Source organism: Solanum stenotomum, chromosome 11 (genome assembly GCF_019186545.1).
Source record: "Solanum stenotomum isolate F172 chromosome 11, ASM1918654v1, whole genome shotgun sequence".
Classification (NCBI taxonomy): Eukaryota; Viridiplantae; Streptophyta; class Magnoliopsida; order Solanales; family Solanaceae; genus Solanum; species Solanum stenotomum.
The window spans coordinates 48,730,708-48,757,562 of NC_064292.1; the positions used below are offsets into that span (position 1 = coordinate 48,730,708).

The 26,855-nt window shown below is 36.7% G+C and overlaps 2 protein-coding genes across 7 annotated transcripts; one reads left to right on the forward strand and one right to left on the reverse strand.

Moving 5' to 3' along the window:
* Window positions 1–334: 334 nt before the first annotated feature.
* LOC125844219 (homeobox-DDT domain protein RLT3) lies at window positions 335–11,651 on the forward strand. 4 transcript variants are annotated; one of them, XR_007444121.1, is made up of 17 exons: window positions 335–640; window positions 1,185–1,243; window positions 1,360–1,656; window positions 1,787–1,843; window positions 1,960–2,209; window positions 2,488–2,588; window positions 2,880–2,966; window positions 3,118–3,249; window positions 5,213–5,353; window positions 6,475–6,597; window positions 6,707–7,150; window positions 7,736–8,152; window positions 8,252–8,848; window positions 10,085–10,189; window positions 10,399–10,610; window positions 10,830–10,956; window positions 11,049–11,651. XR_007444121.1 is itself a non-coding variant. In XM_049523492.1 (16 exons), the coding sequence occupies exons 1-15, from the start codon at window positions 418–420 to the stop codon at window positions 10,606–10,608; spliced, it is 3,243 nt and encodes a 1,080-aa protein (XP_049379449.1). In that variant the 5' UTR covers window positions 335–417; the 3' UTR covers window positions 10,609–10,610; window positions 11,152–11,651. The 4 variants fall into 4 exon arrangements, 1 of the variants encoding a protein (XP_049379449.1); XR_007444123.1 differs by having other exon boundaries at window positions 11,152–11,651; XR_007444122.1 differs by having other exon boundaries at window positions 10,830–10,923; window positions 11,152–11,651.
* A 783-nt stretch (window positions 11,652–12,434) lies between these two features.
* LOC125844924 (myosin-11-like) lies at window positions 12,435–26,595 on the reverse strand. 3 transcript variants are annotated; one of them, XM_049524290.1, is made up of 38 exons: window positions 26,514–26,594; window positions 25,582–25,710; window positions 25,072–25,215; window positions 24,821–24,966; window positions 24,579–24,735; window positions 24,404–24,462; window positions 23,971–24,130; window positions 23,719–23,868; window positions 23,466–23,602; window positions 23,231–23,377; window positions 22,402–22,503; window positions 22,217–22,274; window positions 22,040–22,141; window positions 20,541–20,578; window positions 20,241–20,367; window positions 19,991–20,161; window positions 19,679–19,810; window positions 19,460–19,569; window positions 19,259–19,319; window positions 18,809–18,986; window positions 18,327–18,532; window positions 18,126–18,245; window positions 17,721–17,819; window positions 17,232–17,453; window positions 16,400–16,539; window positions 15,748–15,859; window positions 15,627–15,671; window positions 15,281–15,535; window positions 15,030–15,188; window positions 14,741–14,935; window positions 14,381–14,524; window positions 14,089–14,159; window positions 13,906–14,005; window positions 13,766–13,822; window positions 13,612–13,668; window positions 13,459–13,539; window positions 13,251–13,333; window positions 12,435–12,903 (listed from the first exon to the last, which is right to left on the reverse strand). In XM_049524290.1, the coding sequence occupies exons 1-38, from the start codon at window positions 26,514–26,516 to the stop codon at window positions 12,780–12,782; spliced, it is 4,581 nt and encodes a 1,526-aa protein (XP_049380247.1). In that variant the 5' UTR covers window positions 26,517–26,594; the 3' UTR covers window positions 12,435–12,779. The 3 variants fall into 3 exon arrangements, 2 of the variants coding, with proteins under 2 accessions (XP_049380247.1, XP_049380248.1); XR_007444204.1 differs by having other exon boundaries at window positions 12,781–12,903; window positions 13,426–13,539; window positions 26,514–26,595; XM_049524291.1 differs by lacking the exons at window positions 25,582–25,710; window positions 26,514–26,594 and having other exon boundaries at window positions 24,821–24,956.
* Window positions 26,596–26,855: the final 260 nt, after the last annotated feature.

Genomic DNA, 26,855 nt, shown 5'->3' on the forward strand with positions numbered 1-26,855 from the left:
ATAACTTGTTCCCCATCCAAACGAGCCCTTAAAGTATATATATATATATATATAAATAAAGTATAATGGAAATAAAAATATATTTTGTGTTCTCCTCAAACCGGAGTCACGTGTTAAACCGAATTTAGCCTTGACGTGGTTCATTACTGACCCCGGTTCCACTTCAGGATATTTTTTAATAGAAACTCAAAAAAAGTAAAAAAAATAAAAAATAAAATTAAAATTTAAAAAACAAATAAAATAAAAAATATAAAAAATATCCTGAAGCTTTAAACCCAAAACCCTACATTTGTTAAACCCTTTGTCATCTTCTTCATCTTCCATTTTTCTCAAAGAAACTCTCTGACAGTTAAAAAAAGGAACAATATGGGGTCTTTAATGGCTTATTGAGCTTAATTTTGATTTTTTTTTAAAATTATGGCGGCTAAGAAGAAGAAGCAAAATCAAATTTCAAAGAAGAGTGGTAAAAAGAAGCAGCAACAGCAGCAGTTTTTGAGTGAAGATGATTATCGACTTAGGCTTCAAGAGGGTTTGTATTCACCTGATTATATACTGGCTAAAATTTTCAGAAAAGATGGTCCTACACTTGGTGATGAATTTGATATTCTTCCTTCAAATGCTTTTTCTCGTCTTAAGAAAGGTAAATTTTTTTTTGGCAATCATTTCATATTTTGAGTGAATTTTGTACCTAAGGGTGTGGTTTAGTGGTTAATTAAGTGGGTTTAGAATTATGAGGTCTCGGGTTTAAATTTGAGTGGAAGACAAAAAAATGATAGGTGATTTCTTATTATTTGTTGTAGCTTTGGTGGAATTAGTTGTTGAGATGCGCAAAAGCTGGCAAAAGTTTAATTTTCCCGAGTGAATTTTTGTGAAGGAAAGTGGGTTTGAGTGTTGATTGTCCAGGTGGTAGTAGTTCTGTATATGGCTGTGTGTCATTTCTAGCTCTGGTCAGAAGTATTCCCCTATGGTTAGGGACTTGAATGGAAGTCTTTTATACGTAATTGAGTCCATGGATGTGCATTACCACTGACTATGGGTTCAGACTAGACTTAGTGTAGATTTGTATAACACTCATATGAACTGTATCTGTGTGTAGAAATAGACAGACATGATAAAATTTAGTATTAATGTCAGTAACTGTGTCTGTATGCTTTCTGTGCTAAATCTTGTTCTTCCACGATCAGGTTCCAGAATTTCTGGTCAAGCTAGACAAGAAAACCAAGGAGCGACTAAGAGGAGAAAGGTAGGCATGATAGGTTCTGGGAAAATCATCACAACCTCTACGTGCTCAATATGAACACTTAAATCTTTTCAGTTTGTTCATATTTTCTCTTTGTATTTTACCTTTTTCTTCACCAGGTTTCTGTGCCTGCTACCATGCATTGCCGAGCTTTATGTGAAAGTAATCCTCCTGTGAAGAAGCATGGTACTGGTAAAGGTCTGATAACAAAACACGTTTCGGTGAAAAAGCATAGCGCTGGTAAACGTTTAATGACTGAGAAGAGTGCTACTCTTAGAAATCATGGTATGGGGAAGGGTTTGATGACAGTTTGGCGGGCAACAAATCCTCACGCTGGAGACATCCCCAGTGGTGTTGGTTTTGGAGAGAGTGCTGAAGAGAGAAAGAAGAAGTTGCTGCAGCGACAGTCTATTTTGGTTGAGCCTCATGCCATGCCTTTGATATTTACTTCGCAATTTGTAGTACATGCATGATACCTGTCTTCCAAGTTCCCTTTCTGATTCTTTGGCATAGGTTGGTAATTGCTAGCTGAACTTCTGTGTGCAGAGAAAAATAGAAAAGAAATTGCAGGATAAGAAGAAGATTGGTGTGAAATGCAGAAAGGTAATATTCTGGCTAATGCTGAAAAGCTACTACTATTAGTGGTTGGAGTTGCTTTTTTTCTTCTTTTTGATATGTAGTGGTTGTAGTAATTCTACTGTGGCATTTCATAATTGCAGGCAGAGAATAAAAGGATTGAAAAGCAGAAGATGCCTCGTAAGGAAAAATGTGAACTTGCGCTGGAATGGAGCAAGTGCCAAGAAGGATTACCTATCAAAAAAAGGAAGTGCCAACACGAGTTTACTCAGTTGGGGTCGCTAGTGGATGATGAGGAACTTGAGTTAATGGAGTTGGAAGCAGGACCTAACTCATTGACATGCTGTACACACTTTGCAAGCAATGGACTTCGTGGATGTTCACTTTGCAAAGGTAAGAATAAGACCCCCTATTTTTTCCTATCCTCTTTGCAAATGTTAGTTAATTGCTTTATGTTTATTTTATCCGTCATAAAAAAAAATGTCTATTTTATCCTCTATTTCTTTATTTTGTTAGTTGTTTTTTTCTTTTTCTTCTTTTAACCTTACTTCTATGGTCTAATTGCTTGTTTTAGATGTTTAAGTTATATTACAAGATTAACCAGTCATCAATTTGCTGTGAAGTATACAGATTTACAATCTATGTCTAACAAAGTTCCTTTAATTCTCTAGGTTTACTTCCAAAGTTTCCTCCCAATTCAGTAATAATGAAGCTGCCTCTCTATGAGCGACCATGGGATTCCTCTCCAGAGCTCGCCAAGAAACTGTTCAAGGTACTTGGGAAATAATATTCTTTGCTGAGTCTGATAATGTTAATACAAATAAAGAATATAATATTGGATTGTCATGGTTAGTGCTCAATTGGTATACCTCATTGTTAATGTTCTGTTTGTCAAGAGGATGTAGTTCTCTTGTTCTCAATAAATTTGCACAAAGATGATCTGTAAAAACGGTGAAGCATTTTGCATTTTGATGCTTTTCTCAACATAACCTCACCTTTTTTTCCTATATAATTTTTTTATATTAAAAAAAGCATATGGGCTAATATGCAGTTTATTTTGCAGGTCTTCCACTTTCTTTGTACTTATGCTGCAAGAATTGATATCTGTTCCTTCACAATTGATGAGTTTGCACAAGCATTTCATGAAAAAGTAAGTTCAGCTCTGTACTAGTTATTCTCCATCATTCGCTTTTGAGACCTGATAGCTGCTTCTAAAGATGCCGATCACTTGCCTATTTCGATTTGATTCTTGTTGCTTTCAGATCACTTACCAGTTTTGATTTGATTCTTGTTGCTTTCAGGATTCCTTGATCCTTGGACAAGTTCATTTAGCGTTTCTCAGGCTTCTTTTGGCAGATGTTGAAATTCAGCTTAACAAGGGATTCATTCATCAAGCAAGCAGAAGTTGCAATTTCTTGGGATTGGTTCACTCAGTGAGTGTACATGCATTCAGATCCATTTTTCAGTTTAATAGGCTTTTGCATATTAGCATAGGGTTGAGTCTTCAAGAAGCAGCTGTGAGACAATTTATGTACTGCAATTTGTATGTATTCGCTATTAGGCTAGTGCTTCCTGGAACTTCAAATTGAATATGGCTTATTTATTTCATCATTATAACTTTGCTACAAAGGAGGTTACATTACTTAGGTAGGGCAATAGAAAAAATAGAAGATAAGGGAGAGAAAACAATGATGCTTCAGGGGATGAAAACCGAAAGCGGAAGGAATCTAAAATATGTGAAAATGTAACAAAAGAGAACTTGACCATGTTATGGTCATCCTACAAATTGTGCGGGGTTATTCCCTGACAAACACCCTAACCACATAAGTTTCTACAAAGTATCCTGGAGCATATTAGTATGAAGTTTGCTTGTACTGTTGAACCACTTTGGGGAGTTGACATGAGTTATACTTTACTGAAAATGGGAATAAAAAATAGTCATGGTCGGGCCTATAATCTTAAATTCTTCAGGAAGTGCATGAAGGTAGAAGGTCCTTAATAATATCACAAAATGAAATAATAGGAAATTTAGAGGTCCTATATTTACCTTTTACATAAGCTGGAGTTGTGAAGAAAATATCTTCCAAACAGTTCTAATATGAGTTACTAACTCTATTCAGAAAGTTAAAGAAAATTACATTAACATGTTGTTTTTTTGGTGTAAAGAAGATGGTATAGAAGAAGTAGAACAGTTGGTAGATTTCCTAGGATCTATGTAATTATGGTTTTTTTTAGCTTGTAACTTTTTGGAGGTAGCCAGCATACCCTTAATGCTGAAGAATACAACCTTAACTTTATAAAAAAAAAAACAGTTCTTCTAATATGAGACTCGGACAATAATTTTTTTTCTCAAGGATCACTATACTCCCTCAGTCCATCCATGTTTGACTTGACACACTCCTTAAGAAATAATAAATAGAGGGGTAATTTTACTATATCACCCCTATTAATTATGAGTCATCTAAATATTGAATAATGAATAGTATTTAATAGTAAGGATAAAATAGGCACAAAATGGTAAATTATTCATTGATTTCATATATTGACAAGTATTGTTTGACATCCAAAAATAGTATAGTGGACAAATAAAGATGGACAGAGGGAGTACAATGTTTGGTTTTCCTTTTTAGTGGGAAGACGGAACTAGCTATTAGCAAAGTAAAATGCAGTGGTACCAAACATTTATGATCCTTGCTTATATATTTCCCCAAGAAAGAAGGAAAAAAAAAGGAAAGAAATCCTTGCTAAAATATGTCTTTTTTGTTGGAACTAAGAAAAACATAGGTATATACAATACTCAGAGTTTGATATGGGTCTTATATCATTATGTTAGCTAGTCTTTGCTTTTCCAAAGTGTCCTACTAGTGCAATATGCTTAATGGAAAATACTGAATACTATGTCTGGTTTGGAGAGTTGAGTACCAGAAAAGTCCTAACAGTTTGGTTTGGAGAGTTCAGCACCAGAAAAGTCCTATAATTATCACGAAGTACCACAAACCCCAAAGACATCTGAAATCTCTATCAGGGAGTACACAGATACCCTATGCCATAAGCACCAGTGGTGTTATCAACATATTAAAAAAGTTCTGCTTCTCTGTTGTATCAACTAACAACGTTTGCATGTTCTACATGCGACCTCCCTCTATGCATTCTACTGATGCTTTTCTTCCACAATCACTATGGTAACACTAGTGTCCTGAGATTATTGATCTTGGATATGATAGGATGTAATTGGTTACTAATCTCTTCCCCTTGAGAGGATATATGCTGTTTGATTATCTATATGCTCGTCTATTCTGCTGACAAACTTCCGTTCATCACTGTTTTCTCTTTAAAATCTTCTTGTCTATTAAAGTATGCTATTCTGAAAGAGGAAACATTCATCTATTTTGACAGATTGAACATGAAGAATTTAGTCTGGAACTCTGGATTAGTTCTCTCAATGCCTTAACATGGACAGAGATACTACGGCAAGTCTTGGCTGCTGCTGGTTTTGGGTCCAAACGTGGTAGAGTACCTGGAGAGGCTCTCTGCAAGGTACTGCAATTTCTGGCTACTGATTTAATTTTAGTCTTGCATCTTTGATATGTCAGTGGCTATAAGTTATTCTTTAATGTTTTTGTTGCTGGATATTTAAAGACTTTGTGATATGTCAGTGGTCATATTTCACTATAAGAAATAAATTGTTGGGAATGTTGAGTCTTCATTCCTCATTGATTCTGTATTTTTCTTTTGTAATTGCTTTGATATGCGTTACTTGAGTAGAGGATCTCTTAGAAACAACCTCTCTACCTCCACAAGGTAGTAGAGGTAAGGCCTGTGTAAGGCAGAAACTTCACTCGCTGAGGAAAGAAAATCAGGAATTTTTGGTGCTACTCCTTTATCTTTTCTCCATGTGGTTTTGGAGAACATCCTCTTATCGTGATTAATTGATCACAGCCCCCCTGCCTCCACATCCCTCCCCACAGACCCCACCTGAGGGATTTCACTGGGTTGTTGTTGTTGAATGCTGAGTCTTCTTCACCGGGCACTGAAGTGGACACGTACTGTAATTACTTATCTAATTCAACTATCTCCAGAAAGCACCCTACAAACACATCCTAGGGCTGTTTGGAAGGACACCTTGGGATTGAATGTGCATGTAACTGGGTATAATTAAACAGTTTTGATATGTTTCTGTGGCCAAGTAACTACTTGGTCAGCATGGAATTGGGTGTTTCTGAGGGGAACAATTACATTCTCCATTTTTTATTTACTTTACCAGAATACACACACACACACGCATAGTACTTTCCAACGTGGTGCTTCCTTTCCAGGTACTAGTATTTTGCAACTCCTCATAGTGGTCCTCCTGTTTTTACTTTTTTCTTATTGCATATGCAGATTGCAGTACACTAGTACTAGTACTTTGTAGGTTGGTGTTTGAGTGATGGTGAGGAACGCAGTGACTTGCTATGCTATTATTATCTTTTTTTTTTTATCAGTTTCTATATTTTAATATTGATTTTCTTGATAAAAGCCTTAAATCATACGACAGATCTAATACTGCGATAAGCCTATAGCTGTCATCCTTCAGTAGAGTGTCTTGGAGGAAGTTTTGCTGTTTGATTCATGACGTTACTCTATGATTCTCATTTTCTTTGTTTCTTATTTCTTAGGAACGTAGTTTGATGGCCAAGTATGGGTTAACCCGTGGTACACTGAAGGGTGAACTTTTTAGCATTCTGCTAATTAAAGGAACTGATGGAATAAAAGTTCATGAGCTGGCAAAACTTCAATCTGTAAGTGGATGTGAATCCCGGTACTTGCTATTAGTATTATCATTTACTACTGCCTCCTTTACACCATAAAATGCTTTGGTTAATGAATCTTTTTCCTTTTGTCTTGAAGATTCTTGAATTGAATCTGGCAGCGACAACCATTCAGCTAGAAGATTTAATAAGCTCAACCCTTTCTAGTGACATTACCTTGTTTGAAAAGATTTCATCTTCAGGGTACCGTCTACGTATTAATCCTTCTTCACAGGAATCTGAAATTTGTTTCTCAGATTCCGAAGGAGATGACGCAGAGGTTATTAGTGGATACATCAGAGATAATTCAGAATGTGAGTCTCGCGAACTAGTTCGAGCTGAATCTGAACGGAGCTATCATCAGTTTGAAAATAGGAACAGTCTGTCAACAGTAAATACTGAAATTGATGAAAGCTACTCAGGAGAAGCATGGTTGTTAGGGCTGATGGAAGGTGAATATTCAGATCTGGGCATTGAGGAGAAGCTGAACGCCTTGGTGGCATTGGTTGATCTTCTTGTTGCTGCATCCAGCATCACTGAAAAGGTAAAATATTCAATATGAGTCCATTAGGTCCATTAAAGGAACTCTTCCCTCTAGGTTATCATGTCTTCAGGTTCTTCTGCCTTCCTATGTGCGTTTCTTGTTCACGGTGCTAAATTTACTTTTTAACACTTTATATTCATTTTACTGGCGCCAGACCAGAGCTAACTAACTTGTACTAGTAGGTGAAGTTCTAAAAAACTTCTGACCTGAAAGATAGACCTTGAAAATTGGTGGCAAAGAAGTTCCAACCCATCCCAGCATGTCTGTGAACAAATTTCCGGCACCGGCAGATACGTCGAATTGATGGTACTGCCAGAACCAACCTCGAGGATTGACATTCCAAGCACACCCCGAGCCTTTGAAGCTTCTTCCCCTGTTTCCGAGCATTTGATAGTACTACATTTTGACTAATAAAAAACATATTGCTATATTGTACGAGTATCACCATTCTTAGTGAACATATCACTATATTGCACGAGCCATTCTTTGTGCACTGACATATGGATAAAAAGAAGTGCATTTGTATGTCAGATCAGCTTTTTTTTTTCTTTCTGCATTTTATTTAGTGACAAGTTTTGTCTGCAGGATCCGATGCCATCAGCTGTAGAATGTGCTCCTGCAACGATTCATCATGCTTCTGGTGGAAAAATAAAAAGGTCATCAGCAAAATCATCCTACTTGACTGGGCATGCACAAAGTCGTAATGGGCAACTTAGTAATCAAGATCCAACAGTGTCACTGGAACTTCAGCCAGTTGACTCTTCAGTATCAATGTCAAAGCTCTGTGAGAAAAATAAGTCACCTAGGACTGCAAAGAATGCCAAAGAACTGAAAGCTGGGGATGAGTTGCACCCTATGCAGTCTATCTTCCTCGGTTCTGACCGTAGGTACAATAGATACTGGATTTTCTTGGGCCCTTGCAATGAACTTGATCCTGGGCACAGGAGGATTTATTTCGAATCTTCTGAAGATGGTCACTGGGAGGTGATTGATACTGAAGAGGTACTTTAGTATAACTTTGGCACTTCTATTTCTTATGTTAGTAGCATGCAACGACTTCCAACAAATGAACCTTTTCATGTATTTTTGATCTGGTTTCAGTCTTTATGCTCTTTGTCGGCTGCCTTGGACCGTAGAGGTATACGAGAGGCTCTTCTAGTTGCATCTCTGGAGAAACGGGAAACCTTCCTATGCCAAGCAATGTCAAATGTTCTGAATGATTCGGGAGATAGCCAATCACCTCGATGTGGAAGGAGCTTTTCTAGGGAAGATAGTTCATCATCTGCAATTTCTGATGTGGATAACTTAAGCCTTGTTGAAGTGCACAATGGTTCTATTGGTCCGATGGTGCCTGTAGGTAGGAAAGGAGAACATCAGCAAGACAAATGGAACATCGCTCAAGCTTTTGACACATGGATATGGAAATCATTCTATTGTAATCTTGCCGCTGTGAAACGTGGGAAAAGGTCTTATCTTGATTCACTTGCAAGGTGTGAACAATGTCATGATCTATACTGGAGGGATGAGAAGCACTGCAGGATTTGCCACACCACGTTTGAGCTTGATTTTGATCTTGAAGAAAAATATGCCATTCATACTGCAACATGCAGGCAGAACCTAGATCCTGACAAGTTATCAAAGCATAAAATTCTCCCATCAGAATTGCAGTCACTTAAAGCTGCAATACATGCAATTGAGGTGGGTAGTCATTCTAATGCTTTTACAGCTAGTATTACGTGTCCAAAATTTGATGTTCATTTACAAGTGTTTACTATTATGAAGTGCTCCATATAAACAAGAACCTTATAACTTGTATGATTTTGAGTGGTATGCATATCTTGTTTTATGTCAAAAAAAAACCCTAAGAGTGGTCCTTCAATGTTCTTAATAATCATACTAATTATAGCACACCTGTAGTTTAGTAGAGGCATGTTTCTATCAGGTGCTTGCATAGACTGTTCGCTTGTCTAAACGTCACATGCGTAACTTTGCAGCACACTATTGCATTCTTAACTACTTTAGATCATTTGGTTTTACATCTCTCATTATCCTGCACATCCATGTAGCTTATGTTGTGTTTATGATAACTTGATGAAAGTTTAGTTTGTTAGGATGCTGTAGATAACATCCTAGATGGTGAACTTCATAGAAAGTGGGTTGTTCTTTGACCAGTGACATGAATGCCTTTCTTTTTTGTCTTTTCGGTAAAATAATGATTGCATTGTGCTGTTGGGAAAGACTCCATGTAGTGATATACAAGATGTAGAGAACCTACAATAAAATATGGTGCTCTACGAATAATGCCTAGTCATCTTATGTTGAATGGGACTTCATGGGTGCACCAAGAATTTACAAGAACAAGTCTATCAAAAAAATTTACAAGAAAAGGGATTCCTTTATTTGTACAGAAGTTTATTCCACCACTCAAATGGTCCTCTTTGTAACTGTCCAAATTGTCCACATAGAAGCTAGACGAACTACTTTCCATGTCTTGCTTACTGCAATTTGGGCAGTTTTTGAATACTTATTCCAAAAGCAAGATAAGGTCCTTGGGGATGGTCTGGTGGTTGAAGCATGTTAGTAACGACCTCAAATCTCAGATTTGAATCCCAATTACACCGTTTGGTATGAGCCCATCAGCTCCAGCTTTGGGAAGCCGGATTACCTTTGCAACTTGTGCTTGTTGGCTTGACTAGCTGTCCAGTGGATTAGTCAAGGTGCGTGCAAGCGGCCCTGGACACCACCGATTGGAAAAAGAAAAATCAAGACTATTTTCAAATAGCTGAGTTGAAATTGAAAATAAGACTACCTGATAAGCACCTTCATACTCTTATAAAGTTATTTGTTCTATTAACTGCTGTGCCATTAACTTTCCAACTTATGTTTTTTCAATTAACAATCTGATATATGTATTTATCATTCATAACGTTGCAGTCAGTAATGCCAGAAGATGCCCTAATTGGTGCTTGGAGAAGATCTTCCCACAATCTTTGGATCAAAAGACTGCGCAGGGCTTCAACTTTATCAGAGATTTTACAGGTGACAAATGCCTGCCCGTCCTTCAGTATTTTTTGATAATTGGTCTCAATTTCCCAGGATTTGCATTTTGGAGAGTTCAAAAATAAAGATAGATCCATTGAGTCTATAGAAAAACCTTTCCAACTGCTTCTAGGTTTGACATTATTTTCATAGAAATTTGACCTAACAGGTCTCACATAAGTGGACTTCTATTTTGTAATATATCGTAGGTTCTTGCTGATTTTGTCACTGCTATCAATGAGGACTGGTTGTGTGAATCTGGTCATACTTTGGGATTGAATTATGACCCAGAAGAAATTATTGCAAGCTTTTCAAGCATGCCTCGGACTTCATCTGCAGTTGCATTTTGGTTGGTCAAGTTGGATGCCTTGATCGCACCCCACTTGGAAAGTGTGCCCATTAGCACCCTACAAGTCTAAAGGTGTGATACTTTCTTTTGTTTGATTAAGTTCCTACTTTTGTGTTGTTGCACTTTTCTCCCATAAATCATGAATCTGCTATTTATGTTTTGGGAGTTGGAAGGGGGGAAGGGTTTCCGGAGAAAGCTTCGTATAGTGTTTCTTTGGGTAACTATGTAGCTTCTTTGACCTGATTGAGAACATATTTATGCTAAAACTTGGCACAACTTGTCAATGTGCAGTGTGTGCTAGATCTAGCTAATTGAAGGGGTAAAGATCTATAAATAAATAATTAAATGAAAGGAGCGGAGAACACTGAAATCTTCAGGCAATGTGGTATGCTTTCTGTCATGCCCACTTAGGCTTGTTGTAAGGTTTATCTTCTTTTGAAACTGTACAAGTAATGCCTCTCTTTTTTATCCCTCTTTAAGTTGTTTTTCACAAATTTATCTTCTCTACAGGTAAAAATTTCGTTTTGGATTATTACAACCCTTTCCTGCTGAATATTTGACGCCGATCTTCACCAGTCGTCTGACACATGCTTGATATGCTTTGACATTTCAGGTAGGTTGTTTCAAACAGGTCAATATTCTTTAGTTTCCCGGATAAAGAATACATGGTTTGTATCAAAGTCAGATCCATCAAACTTCTTTGTGCCAAAATTAAGATACTTGGAGAGAAGGTTATTCCTATCATTATCCATGACGGAATCATGCTGCTTATGGCTACAACTGCAACAGAAAGCTTTATGATTTTTTGGAAAGTAAAGCAGAAAATACGGCAGTTCAGCAATCAGTTTAACAACTGAAGCTGATATATGTACAATGTTATTTCCCGACATCCATTTTTGTTATCATCACTATACCTAGGATACATGAGTTCTTCTTGAATGTACATAGTAGTGCAGGTTCTCTTCCTCATCTTCAACCCAATTTTGGTGTATTAGAACTCACTCTTGATTTCTTCACATGTATTAGCTCATTCCTTGTATGATAAAACTGTTATACAGGTTTCTCTTAGCGGCAATATAATAAAATTTAGTGGGGCAATTCGATGCCTTCATTTCAGGTCCTCTTTTTATTCTTTCTTGGGTTTTTAGTCCGCTTATCAAAGAAAGACGGGTTTGACCGAGGTTGTTCAAACAGGCATAGATCCAAATCAACTATTGCTAGCTCTCTCTCTCTCTCTCTCTCTCCTCTTTAATGTATGATCTTACTGAGTTGTTCTTCATTTCTTGATTCAATGTATTGGCCGCTTGGTTGCGTCTACTGTATAATTGTCAAGGGAAGGACAAGCTGTTGTGAATGAGTCTGATCTTGGGAGTAAAGGCGCGCCTGCATTATATGGTTTATATGGAAGGAAAGAAATGTAAGATGTTCTGAAGAAAGACGTACATCTATTCTGAAAATTAATATGAGCTGTATCTTATTCACTTTTGGTGTAAAGAATAGCTGTTCGAATATGCAGATAGCAGATTCACTGTTGAGACATCATAGAATCTTTGTAAAAAGAACAAGGACTCAACTTTGTTTTCTTTATTGAGCTGTGGTTCCAACATCTCCAATGACGTTTTATTAGGAATTTTCTCCAGAACTCATAGTCGCCAAGTTCTATCGTCGTATTCGTGAAGGAACCAAACATGGTCCATCCTGGTTATCACAGTAATCTTGAAGAAACAGATAAAAAAGTATGTATAGACTGTGAACAATTGTGTAAAATTGTAAAGAAGCTAACTCCATACATGTCCAGAAACTCAATACACTACAAACACTTGGATAGTTTCTATGGTAAAAAAGATGCACATTTAAAAAAATAAATAAATACAGATTCAAGTTTACACTGTATTCTTGTTCACGCCTCCTCTTCGAAAGTGGAGTGCTGCAACTGCTTCATTCATGAAATATGGACCTAGTTGTATACAACTAATTCACACCGCTCCTACTTGTATTACAAAGTGAAATGAAAATTGACTGCTTCTATGTTTTGGGCAGATCATGTTATGTAGATCTTCCTCGCGTTCATCTTTGGCGCCCTCATGAATCTGAGCCAGGGAACTGGTGCATTTCTTGAGTTTACACAAAGTAATAAGTTGATCTGCTACTAGAGAACATTCACAGCAGTAGTCAGATAATCATCTATTCCCTCTCAAGTGAACTGAAGATGAAGACGTCCAGCGCCTCAAATTGACTAGATTAATTTGTGCGTGGCAACAAAAAGCTAAAGCCTGAATTCTCTCGGAGAGGAAGAGGAGATTCAATGTCAGCTATATCTATTTGTTCCATTGATTTTGATATGTCATCAACTGAAAACGGGATGCTGAAAATTGAATCATTCAGAAACATCAGTAATTGGATCAAAGAGGCATAAAAAGGAAGTTTACTAAATACGATAATGATACTGTCGTCTGTCTAATGCACATTCATTTGCACCTTAATCACTAGTAATCTTCTGCTTGATAGTATACCTCTATATAAGCTAAAATTGTAACATTGTAAAATTATAGTCTGTCCCTAACAATTGATAACCTGAACTGGGAAGGGCTGATATTTTCAGTAAATGTTTGGGGCTAATTTTCAGATATAGTCGTAATGAGATTCGAAGGAATTCACCACACAAAAGTAAGGTATCAATTTTTATCAAATTACAAGGATATCGATGCAAACCTTGAATCATCATCTAAGAGAAAAGAGTTGCTGACTGCTTGATTTGAATCTTCAGTCATCGACACCCTCATGCTGGATATGACCTAATGCAATTGCATAAAAACCCTGTCCTTGGTTAATTTTTACTGTGTAAGCATGTTACTAAATTATATCTTTTGAAGAATATGACTCTAACCTAGGTTGACTAATGGCATCCATAGAAACTTACATCCGATGACACACTATGTGTACCATATTTGTCATCCCAGTACATTGTACTGATCCTATACAACTGCTGGATGCTAAGTACCTGGAGGAAAAAAAGATATTAGTGAGCTTAAATGACATTCCAGCTATCTCTTCCTTCAAATTGATCACTTACTGGACAGAGTTGATGGCTTATTTCATCCAGTGTCTTTTTTGGTTTTTGATGTATAACCTGCAGCAAGAAAAGTTAACAACTTTTGAGAACTCTACCACCATTTTTAAAAATAAGAGAAGCAAGTTGAATGAAAATGATCAATGTAAATGCTTACAAGAAAACCAATGGCCTGTCTGATATGCTTCAGCTCATCCCATGCTGATCCTGCATACTGTTCTTGTTTCGTTTAAACACTGGAGGGATTAATATAATTTTTAGGATTACCAAGCTAAAAAATATATATGATGGATCTACCTCATCAGTTGCCGTAAAGCACCAGTGCTCCAATTCCGCCAGTCCTGCTTTGACGTATTCACCATTGCTAAATGAACAACACTCTCGTCTTAAGAGAAGGCTGTGAAAATTTTACAATCACATGAGGAAACCTTTTTAATGCATTGTAGAAAACTGCATGCAAACAGAAGTCTATAGGTGCACCTGTTAAAAAGCTGAACATTGATGAATGAAAATATCTGAGTGAATACTTTACGAACTAAAAATGGAGGCACCTGAAAGTATCAAATCAGAAAAGCAAGATGAGAAGCTGCATAATATTTTGGAATCAAAGGCTTATATTTGTAAGCTTATTAACCATCTAAAGATTCATGACATCGCTAATTCTGCTGAGCCAATGTTTTCTGGATACAAAATTTTTACTCTAGGAACAAATTGTTACACTGGAAAGGGGTTCAAAATAATTGAAACAAAGGAAAAAATCAGCTTCACTAACATGGTTTGCTTTTAACGTGTTCAAGAAAATTCCCAGGCTCTTCACAATGCCCTGCCAATGGGCAATCAAAGCTTGCTGAGCTGCTGTATTAGCTACTGAACGTGAGGACCCTTTAACCAAGCTTGCTCTTGAAGTTCGTGGAGCCTAATATCCAACAAAATTGTTTACATGCAAATGAAAAAGGAAAAGATTAAACGTTATCGAAAAATGAGGTCCAACAAAATTGTTTACATGTAAATGAATAAGGAAAAGATTCAACGTAATTGAAAAATGAGGTAGAGTATTGGAGTTATACATAATGCAAACAACATGCTGTACTAGAGACCAAGAAATGTCTCTGGAGATATTTTCTCCACATACCTGGATACACAACCCCAGCAATGGAGAAATCTCCTTTTTCAAATTGTCACGAATCATTCCATAAATTTTCTCCACATATGCTGTAAGTTGCTGCTTGAACAGCAAGGCAGGGTATTTTGCTTCTACTTGGCGTAAAGTTTCAACTCCTCCAGTCGCAAAAGAAAGATTGACTCCTTGAGGGTTTCCACGGAAACTCTGGAAAATCAATAACAATGAATAGCTTAAGGAGCAAGTCTCAAACTTCCTCAAGAAAAAGTACTGAACTTGTCTATATCTTTTAACTTCCTACCTGCGACATCCTCCCAAACAGAGATGCTGATGAGGATCGACGACGTAGAGGGGTCATTGCTGCAGCAGCACTTGCTTTGAGTGTACGCTGAAGTAGCAATAAAAGAGTAGAAGCATTTGACAACCAATACGCCAGTACATCATTGTTGTCCTGGGTTTTCTGTTCCAACATAGAAATGGAATTATAAGAAGCAATTATAATTTAAAAAGTGAGAAGACAGTTAAAGGAGAACTGGGTTTTGTAGCTCAAACCTCAATAGCATGACCAACAGTCTGGATGATTCGGTCAAACACAGTGGTTCTCTCAACTTCGAAAGATCTCCACTGCAAAAGGCACTTATAGATGATGCAGGCTGCAATTGGCCTGTTTCCAGCAAAGCCCAAGTTTTGTGCGATACAGCGAATCAGCAACTCCTGGTTCTCTTGCTGTTTCTCATTAAGTGATTTTTGCGGTTTGTCATCTGCTTCAGGAAGGTCCCTTTGGTTCAATGAAGGGCTATGAAGATCCTAAATAATGAAAGTGAGAATATGAGCAACAAAAATTGTTGGCATGTAAGTAGAATTTGGCAACACAAGTTTTATAAAGATGGTAACTTACCACATGCATTCTTGTATCCTCGAAACTTCGACCACTCTCAGTTCTCTGTCAATTGAACAGAAAATGTCAGACTCTTCTACTCTTGAATCCTCCACAAAAATTACATGTAAAACAGCAATACCTGGATAATAGATCTAGAACGCCCAGAAAGGAACTTATTAGGTGCCATTGACACAGCTTGCTGACGGAAAACTTTGTTCTCCGACTCTAAGTTTGTCATCTTCTCCTCTAATCTGATTTGGCAGGGTTCAGTTGCAACACAATAAATAAGGCCAAATAATTCTTTTAGGAATGAAAAAATGCAACACAATCATATTGCACTAAAATACTAGTTGAACAAGACTAGTAACCTTATCCAAACTACCAAGTATTATCTAGACATGACTACTATTAAAGTTCTTGTACAAATAAGTGGACTATTCAATTTGTCGTTCATACATAATATCCAAGGCCTACTCCACAAACTACTTTATTGTTTCCGCTTGGATGACCATATTCTTTCTTTACTATCAACATCCTATTGGTAGGTCAATATTTCATTGTGCACAATGTTCTGATGGGAACTCTCAACTGCATCATTGCTGTAAGATTTATTCAATAAATTTAGCGATTTTAATTTTAATATGAGTTAGTCATACCAACACATGCAGTGTCATTCTTTTAGGTTATTCAACACTGAATATATTTTTACAGTGAAAATGAACAGGAAAAAGAAGCATATCTATATTTACAATAGAAAAACAGTTTGTCTTATAAGCTGGAACAGAAATTACCCTTTCAGGGATTCCTGGAGTTGAAGAACTTTTTTTTCTGTTTCTTCTAACTTCCTGCGACTTTCTTCCCCAGATTCTTGAGCCTCAGTATACTTCTGCTTCCAATCATCACAGTTCTGCTTTTCTTGTTCTAAAGAAACCTGGACAGAGCACACCGAGATTGACAAAGAATATAAAGATAGAAACATGCCATTTCATTTTGAGATCCTTTTAGGGAATGTTATGAAATGGTATTCACTATTTACCTTTATTGTTTATCTAATTTGTTCTCTGATTAAGCCAAAAAATATAAATAGTCAGTATTTACTCTTCCACAAGTCTCTGCTGCCGTAAATACAAATGAATGTGTCGGATAGAAACTTCCAAGCACAATGCTTGTACATAAGAAAATTTCCTGAACTTATATGCTGGAAAGTTACTAAACTGTAATGAGCTTTCAAATTCTTTCCACCTCGGGGCCCTTCTTGCTAAATCTATGTTCTTAATATCTTAGTTTCTGTTAACTAGTCATAGGTGGTACTATTGGATCTTACTAGTTTGACATTCCTGATCTCATTGGCAGTACTCGTTTTCGCCGATGGTGGTCAGTCATTTATACGTGGACCTGAAGAAACTCATCCACCACAAATATGTATATTTGCTGTTTAAACATTCTATCATTGTACATATTTATCCTTTTAGAGAAAAACTGGTATGCTCTCCAACGGTATAAATAGGGCTGTATCAATGAAATTCATTTGTAAACAGTTTTTACGCTTCTCAAACACTTATTATTCAATGGATTGTCATATTCAGCACCAAAACAGAGTGAGAACCTCGTAAATTGGATTACCTTTAAACTGTTATTTTCTTCCATTAGAGATTCTACTTTCTTAGTATCTTCAACATAAACTGGAGTTTCCTGGATTACAGGAGGTGCTTCTTCAATAGCCTTTTTTGCAGCTTCTCGTTCCTTGACAACCAGCGCATTTGCTTCATCGATTTTTTTTTGCATAGCTTCCAAAGCCTCTTGCGACTTTGCTACCTCATGTGCTTTTGTTTCTTCCAAGTCAGTCTGCATAATGATTAGAGTAACTATTATATCTGAAAAATAAGTTCGACAATTTCACTCTTGTATGGGTAGAAACTGGTGTAACACAGAAATGCTGAAAATTATAGTATCTAACAACAGGATGCACGACTAATAGGCAAATTTAGCATGCTAGTAATTCTTTTTTGTGATGTAATGTATCTGCAGGTATCTACACAGTTGCACAAAGCATAAGTGTACTTTGAAAATGTGATTTATAGAATTAAAAGATGAGTTAAAACATGATATTACTCTTAGACGTTTTTCCAGTTGCAACCGCCATGTAAGCTCCTCCAGCTGCTTTTCAAGCTTATCCTTCGCCTCTTTGAGCGCACCAGTATCTCTTGCAGCCTGCATGTAGTTGAAAAAGTGTGACATCGTAGCAAGGTCAAATGCATATCCACACTCCAATTATGCCTTAAGCAGTTCAACCAGATTCTGTGCTATCTCTTGGTAAACCAGCATAGAATTAGGATTCAGAAAAGGGCAACTATTTTCATCTATAATCTTTCTCTAGTATCCTCTGGTAGAAACCAGAAGGGCTGTAAACTTCATTAGTTAGCTTAACAGAGTAACTAATGATTATGGAGTCATGAGACATTGTAATCATAAATGTGTTTTTGTGTTTCCTAGTGGATTACAAAATAGTATGCTTACCATTTTAAGCATTCTTAGTTCCTTTTTGGCAGATTTCCCCCTCCATTTGCATTGTGCAATAAGTACCCCTCGTTTAAGCCTTTTATAATATGAATAAGCTTTATGACAACGCCACTGTGCCTGAGGAGGATAAAGTCTTATCTTAGACCAGGCTTCAATACCAGATAAATCATGAAATCACACAGCATACAGGAATTCTACCTGAATCATTATTGCAGCTTCAGTTTGCTTCCTGAATCTAAATCTCTTACGAGCATCCATAGCTCGCAAAACAGTCTGCACCATGAGCACTGAGACCTGGAGTTTCCTATAGGCCTTTCTAGCATGATGCCTACGTGAGTTCTTCTGAATTTTTATTGCAGCTGCTTGCCTCTTTATTTGCACATAAATTTTGCATGCCAGTTTTCCTACAAAATGAAAAATAAATCATGTGTTTTGAGATTAATTTTACTCTACCTAGTGACTATTGTTGAGATTAATTTTACTCTGCCTAGTGCCAATTTGTTTCCTCCATTATTTCTTGTCTTTTATGGGTATTTGTTCGTACGGTGCTTGAAACAGACAAAAAGGAAGCATACACTGCTAAGAAGATGTAGTTCAACTTAAGACTGTTTTCCATTATGAACTGTGGTAACTTGTGTCACCATGTTTTCAAGATCTTCAATAGTTTCAAAATGTCTCACCTCTACATAAAGACTGTAGAGATATGGCAGCTTTCCTCAGTGCTACAAATTGGTTACGAGCAATATGAGTTCTTATTCGTCGTTGTAAAACTTTGGCTGCATTATTAAGAACCTCTGCTCGTCGTGCATCCAACTCGGCCATCTGTCCGGCCCTTAGGAATACCTTAGTCTTTCCTATCTGTTAAAGAAAAATGGAACTAATCAGTGAATATCAGACCATTGATGCAAATTTTCCTTTCCAATGGCATTTGTAGATAGCATGCTTGATTCTTATGTGGAGCAAAGGTTTAGAGATGATACTTCATGACCTTAGGAACGAAATGGTCCCTTCTCCTTAAAATATGTGAATCAGAAATATAAAGACTATACTGATGAAGTAGATGCATTCTTATCCCAGAGGAATGAATTCACAATGCTACCTCAAGCAGGAGGAAGAAAAACTAAGATTACCTGAAACCCTTTCAGCCCCCATTTTTCCAGAATCTTCTTGCAAGCAACTTTTTCTTCATAGCTGCCATGAAAAAATGTCTTTGATTCAGAATCATCTGATGAATCCTAGAGAAAATACTACTCCAAAATTCAGCCTATGCAAGACATCTCAAAGAAGTGACAGCTCTAGAAATTCTGTTCAAACTAAAAGAAGGTACATACCTTCCTTCCAAAACCTCTGGCGCTAGGAGCCCAAACCTGTGTATGAATTCAAAGAAAGGGCGGCGAGTAGGGAATCCAGCACAACTGATTCTAATTGCCTCTAAAACACCCTTAAAAGAAAATCCAGTTGGTTATAATCAATAACTATCACAAGTAAACAAAAATCTATGTTTTCCCCTCTCCCCAATGCCGAGATTTGCTAAGATAGAGATTACTTACACCACAGCGCAATTGTCGCATAATGTTGTCATTTTCAAATATAGCGGGTTTTAGGAGATTATTAGGCTTTACACATCTGATGTAGTGAGGTTCTGTAGCATTCAGAGTCTCCATCAATTGCTGCAGTTGTAACTGCATTTTAAGTTCGTAATAATCATCAGCACATAAAAAAGCGACAGTTTCAGAAGGAAGACTAATAACAATCAGCATATAGAAAAAAGGTAACACAGTTACACAGAGTTTCATCATGTGAATAAATCAAATCAGGGCCCATAATGAGCAGTGACCCAACAATAGTAAATGCAAGAATACCTTAAAGCGTGAACCGATTGAAGAAAATTTTGAAGACTTTGAAGTCTCTTCGCCTAGTGAAGGGAAGAGTCCTGCTACAAAAGAGCATTTTGAAGCACATAGGAGGTCTTGATGTTCTGGCACTATATAGTCCTTGTTTTTGTCTAGAAATTGGTCAGATTGATATTGCACCTAATAGAGAATGGATTATATCAGGAATGTACATGGAAAATTACTCTATTCATAAATAGCTGTTGGGAACCACACTCACCTCTCCAGCATAATGTGAAATTATGAAATCTGTACGAGACAGTTTGGGCTTAACAAAGCGCTTGTGAACTTTGAATGTCTGATATAGCTTGTTAGAGAATGTTTCATGAGTTGACTTTGGGAACATACTGTACAGAAAAAGTAAATAATGATAACAAACTTTATTAATTAGCTTAGACAGATTTACAATCTTAACTCAACTGTTACCATACAAAAAGAATGGGGAACAGGATTTTAAGTAACAATTAAGTGGCGTACAATTAATTTTCATAATAAAGACCAAGATGGGATTTTATCGTACCAAGCTTCATCTAGCAGAGCAACAATTCCACCTGGTTTCTGCAAAGAGAAATACCACAATTACAGAACTGGATGTAACACTATGAGCAGCCTTAGTATTTCCTTTTAGAACTCTGTTGTGGAACTCTCATGCTGCATAGTTTCAGTAAAGATGCTGGTCAAAAGTTGAGATTGTTCTTTAATTTTTCAAGTGAAGGGTGTTTTGACAGTCACTCTAGATGGACTCATATATTTTACTAATTATTTCTTTTTCACAGATCATTTACCCTCAGAAAGATTATAGAGAAACAGTTTCATCATAGCTTTCTTTCTCTAGGGAAGAAGGGCAGCATAGAGAATTACACTATTCAATTACCCTAACAACTCAACCTTTTCCTAATGTACACCTCATGCATTTATTAGCTAAATTCTAAATTTTCGAATTACCTGGGATCCGGTGAGCAAGAAGCTATTTCTTTCGACATTAACAACCCATTAATCATGCACAGCCAGAACATTACTTTTTAATTTGTAGTCATAACAATACTTATAATTTTAAAAAAAGATAAGAAAAACCATTGAAATTAATGCAACATATTTCGCAAGATGTTTATGATATTACATAATTTTGAACTCTATGGGTTATTGGCTTATTTCTGTCTGAAGCACAGCTCACTATGTGGTTTGACAGGCTTGAACCACATTTTTACGTGACAAATGAAGATATTTGGGCCAAGATGGAAGTGGCCTCGTGGCAGACAAGATGCGGAAGGCTAGGTTGAGATGGTTTGGGCATTTTAAGAGGATACACAGACGCCCCACTGAGGAGGTGTGAGAGGTTGACGCTGGAGGGCTTGATGAGGTAGAGGTAGACCAAAGAAGTATAAAGGAGAGCTGATCAGGCAAGACATGGCAAGCCTTCAGCTTACCGAGGACATGACCTTGATAGGAGGGTGTGGTGGTCGAGGATTCAGGTAGAAGGCTAGTAGTAAATAGTTTCACATCTTGTCTCTCCAACTAGTATTATTAGTATTATTTTACTATTTCCATATCTTTCACTCTTAGTTTCTATTACTACTTGTTTACTCGTATGCCTCTATTTTCTTACTATCATGCTATTGTTACTGCTCATGTCTTCATAAATGTGTGTTTTTGCTTTCTATGAGCCGAGGGCTATCCAGAAAAAACCTCTCTACCTGCCAAGGTAGGGTAAGGTTTGCATACATTGTATTTGTTTATTTGAGAAAAGCAATGGCATTAACCCATTGTTGGGGAGAACTACAAATGACAGTTTCTTGAGAACAACAGCCAGACTACCCTCCCCTTCTCCCCCTCTCCCCCGCCTAGGGGAAATAGGTTAAGCATAAAAGAAAATGTTACCAGCAAGAACTGAACACAAGAACTTTTGACTCATGAGATCTCAACCTTGCCACTTTAGAAAAGTTTTCATTGGATGAACTTAACATCTGTTTAAGAAATTAAAAATTATCAAATGGTGAATTCAGAGAAAAGTGCAATTACCTTTTCAATAAGATCTAAAACATCCTGGTTATCCACGAACTCAATGTAGCTCCAGTCGATTGCCTCTCTTTTGTATTCTTCTTGTTCCATCTTGAAGACATGCTGTAAAGCCCCAACAGATTTGAGAAACCATGCATAAATCAATGCTTACACTGTCAGCAATATCGAAAAGCAAACCTGATTGAAATGTTGCTGCAGCTTCTCATTTGTATAGTTTATGCAGAATTGCTCAAAGCTGCAAAGCATGATATAATGAGACACACAAACAAGAGTTACGAATCCTTGAACACTCACATAGACATTTCTTTTAAATGAAACGATGTTATAGTAATTGGGAAGGCATGCTAAAGACTCATAGCTACCTGTTGTGCTTAAAGCTTTCAAAACCATAGATATCAAGGACTCCAATGAGACATTTAGACAGGGGATCTTGTCCAATTGAAACATTTATCTTGTCTACCAACCTGCATTTTCCCAAGAGGCAAATAACACCTTACATGAATTTGTGAAATTAGTAAATTAATCATGCACTAATTTATGGAAACTTATTTCAAGTCTGAATCCACGTGGATGCTGATTCAGAATTTTTTTTTTTTTACAATCACCGGTGTGTATGATACATATACGCATACATTATATATATACACACACACATATTGGCTTCAACGTGGCACATATTTTCTCTTCTTCTTTTCTTTCCAATTCATGGTTAATTTTAGTGACTCTTTTATCTGAAATCAACATATTTCTTTCACAACTGCACTCTTTATTTGTTACTATCACAGCAAACAAGTATTTCCATATCCTTGAATTACAATAGTTGTGAATAATACTCCCTTCATCCCAATTTATGTGAAGGGGCTACTATTTGGGGAGTCAACAGTTTATTCTTTGACTTTGATTTTCTTTAAATCATTTTTGTATATTATGAATTATTAACCCTGATGGGAAATATATAGCAATTTTCATATAGCTTTCAAATATATAATTTAATTTCAAACAAACTTGGAGAATCTATGCCCGAATTCACACCAAAAACTAGGCACTTTGACTCTCATACTCCCATTCACATAAATTGCAACAAAGAATTCTTTTATAAAGTTAAGATATTAAAAACAAATAAACAGCTTAAGTCTTCAGTGCCTTGCAAGTGACAATAGCTAGTATATTAGTCATGCATGGTGATCTTACCAATCAAATAATCTAGAATATACTGTTTTAGCCAGACCATCCCTACTTATTTCAGCACTGCGAGGATCAAGGCTTCGTTTTATCACTTCTTCAGGGGTGATCATCACCCTTTTGCACAATGCATCTTCCAAAGCTACAGGGTCACACCTAAAACATAAGGAAAATCAGAATCTCCAACCATTATCACACCACATAGGATCTGAATATGCAAGGTGACATTAAGAATCTTCCGTACATCAGAAGCTCTGCTGCAGTTTTGAGATGGAGTTTGGATTTTTCCTCTTTAATAACTGATGAATCAGCCTCTTTTCCTTTTGCAAAGTCAATATTACCAAGATGAAGAATTGAGGCAACAACTCTAAAAATTGCTTCCTGAGGGAGGGAAGGGAGAAGAGAGAGAGAGAGAGAGTAAGAGGTAGTGTTTTCTTATTCTTTATTGAAAAGGCAAATAAAAACATGAAGCTGGCAAAGCTGTACAAGATATATACCTGCTCCTTTTTACTAATTCCTACAACATCCATTGCTCTTCTAGTAGCAAGGTATTCTTCTGCATCGCTCACACCAACTAGCTCATAGCACTTTGACTGGTTAAGATAGCGAAATGATTTGGGATGTTCCAACTTATACTTCACAATCTCCTACAGTGATTAGGAGAATTCTCAGAAACATACTTCCACCAAAGCAATTTGATGCAAGCCCACAAAACATTTATTAAAGTTAGTATTGCAACAGAAAAGTACCTCTTGGGGAGCCGCACAAAGAAGGTAAAAGCAGTGGTAGTTGCGCTCAGGATCAGAAATTTGGCAAACACGGGATCTCTCGAGGAGGTAGGTCCTGATTGCTGCTCCTGATATCCTTCCATGTTTGTCAAACTGAATCTCAACGAATTTGCCAAAACGGCTGCAGCAATTTTAGGTTAAGGAGAAAATTAAACATCTTCATTCTAATATGTTAACATAATTACTTGGTATTGATTATCTGCAATCACAAGCAGACTTCAAAAATAGCTTATCTATTACAAGTAAATATAGGATTAGTAAAACAAGCAGTTCAATCTCTAATGTGCAATTTTGATAGAATCTGTATCACAGAATAATTAACCAAATCTAAATTACATATAACTGGATCATGTGAAAAGCAAATGCTGAAATGCACAGTGCTAAAGAGCTTGACCTGGAATTGTTATTTCTAACAGTCTTCGCATTGCCGAATGCTTCAAGAACAGGATTAGACTGCACTTGAGTGTGTTCATGCAAAAGATTTATGAGAATAAATATTATGTGAAAAAGTGATTGATGATAGAAAAATAAAGAGCACATAATAGGTTATCAATGATATGTTATCATACACCAAGGACTTGTTGCTCCACTGTACGCCCTTCAGTTGCTGCACGGCCACCCAGAAAGGCAAGATATCGCATAAGCATCTTGGTTGTCTCAGTCTTACCGGCTCCACTTTCACCACTAACCAGAATAGAATTGCTTTTCCCCTCAAGGATCATGGCCCTGTTTCCATCAAATGAGGTTCAATATATTATCATGCTAATAAGACAAAAATTATTGTAATTATTGTGCTTAAACTGGGAGGGACCTGTATGCAACATCTGCAATGGCAAAGACATGAGGGTTTAATTCTCCAAATGGCGCTCCCTTGTATTGTTGCATCATGTGTGAATCATACAAATGAGCCAATTTTTGAAATGGATTTATTGCAATTAAGATATTTCCTGTATAAGTCTGTAATTATATCAAATATTAAGAGATGGGCGCTGTTGTCCGTACTGTAACATAAGAAAGAGCTTAAGATCAGACATAATTCAAACAATCACTACAGTATCTTACGTAAATTTCATTGAGTTCATATCTGGTTTTTAGGTTCTGCAGTACTCCAGGCTCATGCAAATAGGATAGTTTTGTCATGTCATCCACACCCGCAGCAGGAGCTTCCACATCTTTTGGATAAATTGTTGACAATTTCCTAACAACCTGAAGCATGAGAGGACGACATATGGTGATGTCATGTATTAATCCATAGAACAGGATAGTATGCATTCTTGTCAAACCCGAGATGTTTACTTGCAGGAGTTCAAAAAATCATTTGGAGATACAAATTGTGACTTATTTCGTTTCTTGTTAAGGGATTCTTCGCTAAGGGTGCATGAGATGAGGTTATAATATTAACCGTTACAACTATAAGAATACAACAATAATGGTTCCATAGTATTTTCAATTCAGCAGCATGCAAATGGTCTTGAAATGATGGGAGAAAAAGTTGGTATCTTCAGAGGTTTGCGCTTAATAATATCAAGAAGTGAAAGAAGAAATTAACAATTAAAATGCAGAACAAAGTACCTTCTTTCCATCAGTCCTCTCAATCTCTGCTTCCCCATTTGTTATTTTCTTTACTTCTCCATCAATCCAAGCTACATCCGGGTCCTCAACCCATACATGAGACCCTACTATAATATTAACTGCAGTGCCCTGGAAGCACAAAAAAAGAAGAAAAAGAGCAGGTATCAATAGAATTTATCACATTAATAAACTTACCTCACATGCGATCACTCAATCTCTTATGTCATGCAATGTAACCGAACAAATACTCTTAACACTAAAAGGAGTCAAACTCACGAGTATATCAAACAAAGAGATATAATGGGGTAGACACAAATCTATTCTGCGTGTTTTTGATAGTGTTTTGCTCGATTATATATAGATGCTCTTGAGATAATCTTTTTTTTTTCTTATTTATCAAACACTAGAAAACAAGTAAGAAGGCAACTTGTTTTCTAAGAAAACATTTTCCTTCATACTAAACACATCCTTAATTAATAAGTTGATTCCTACTTGGTGAATGAATGTAGGTATTAAACTTCCACACTTTCAATTGGATGATATTTTCCTTTAAGATCCAAATTCCCTCATCTACTACTCAATAATCAATTTCGTCACCTTTTCAAACTCCAAATACTGTTCAACAGCCAATGGAAACTCAAGGCAGATTATGCTGAATTCATAACATTTGAAGATTATCCTGAATTCTTAAAGCCTAATTAACATATACTTTCTGAAAAGCAAAATTTCCTCGAACTTCTCGTCTAAAGTTAAAACGGAGAGAAAATGTGCTCATACAATCAAACAAAATTACAATTAATTGTTCAAAAACAACTTCAAATTTTGAATAATTTAACAAATTATAATCGTTGAAGGATGCAATTGCAAGTTTCAAAAATGGCATAGGAATCGAAACGAGGAGAATCACAATTTAAGCCTGCAGGCGTACGTACCATTGTGAAGCTCTGATGTGATGCTCAACAAAAAATTTCAAATCATTGGAGCTGCTTCTTATGGTTTATCCTAAATGAGGACTCCGTCCATTAATAATACGGCAGTCGGAGTTTGATCTGCAAAATTGTTTGAAACAAACTGCGTTTATCCAACAGTAGATTTTGATTTGAGTATTCTCCTTTCCTTCCTGTGAAAATTGATGGAAGAGAGAGAGATGGACATTGTTGATAAGGGAAACCTGCAAATTCGGATCCTCGCCATTTCTCTGCCCTTCGCCACCGTTATTTTCTCCCACTCCTTCTCTCTCCCTCTCCATGCACTTTAAATTCCCACGTAATCTA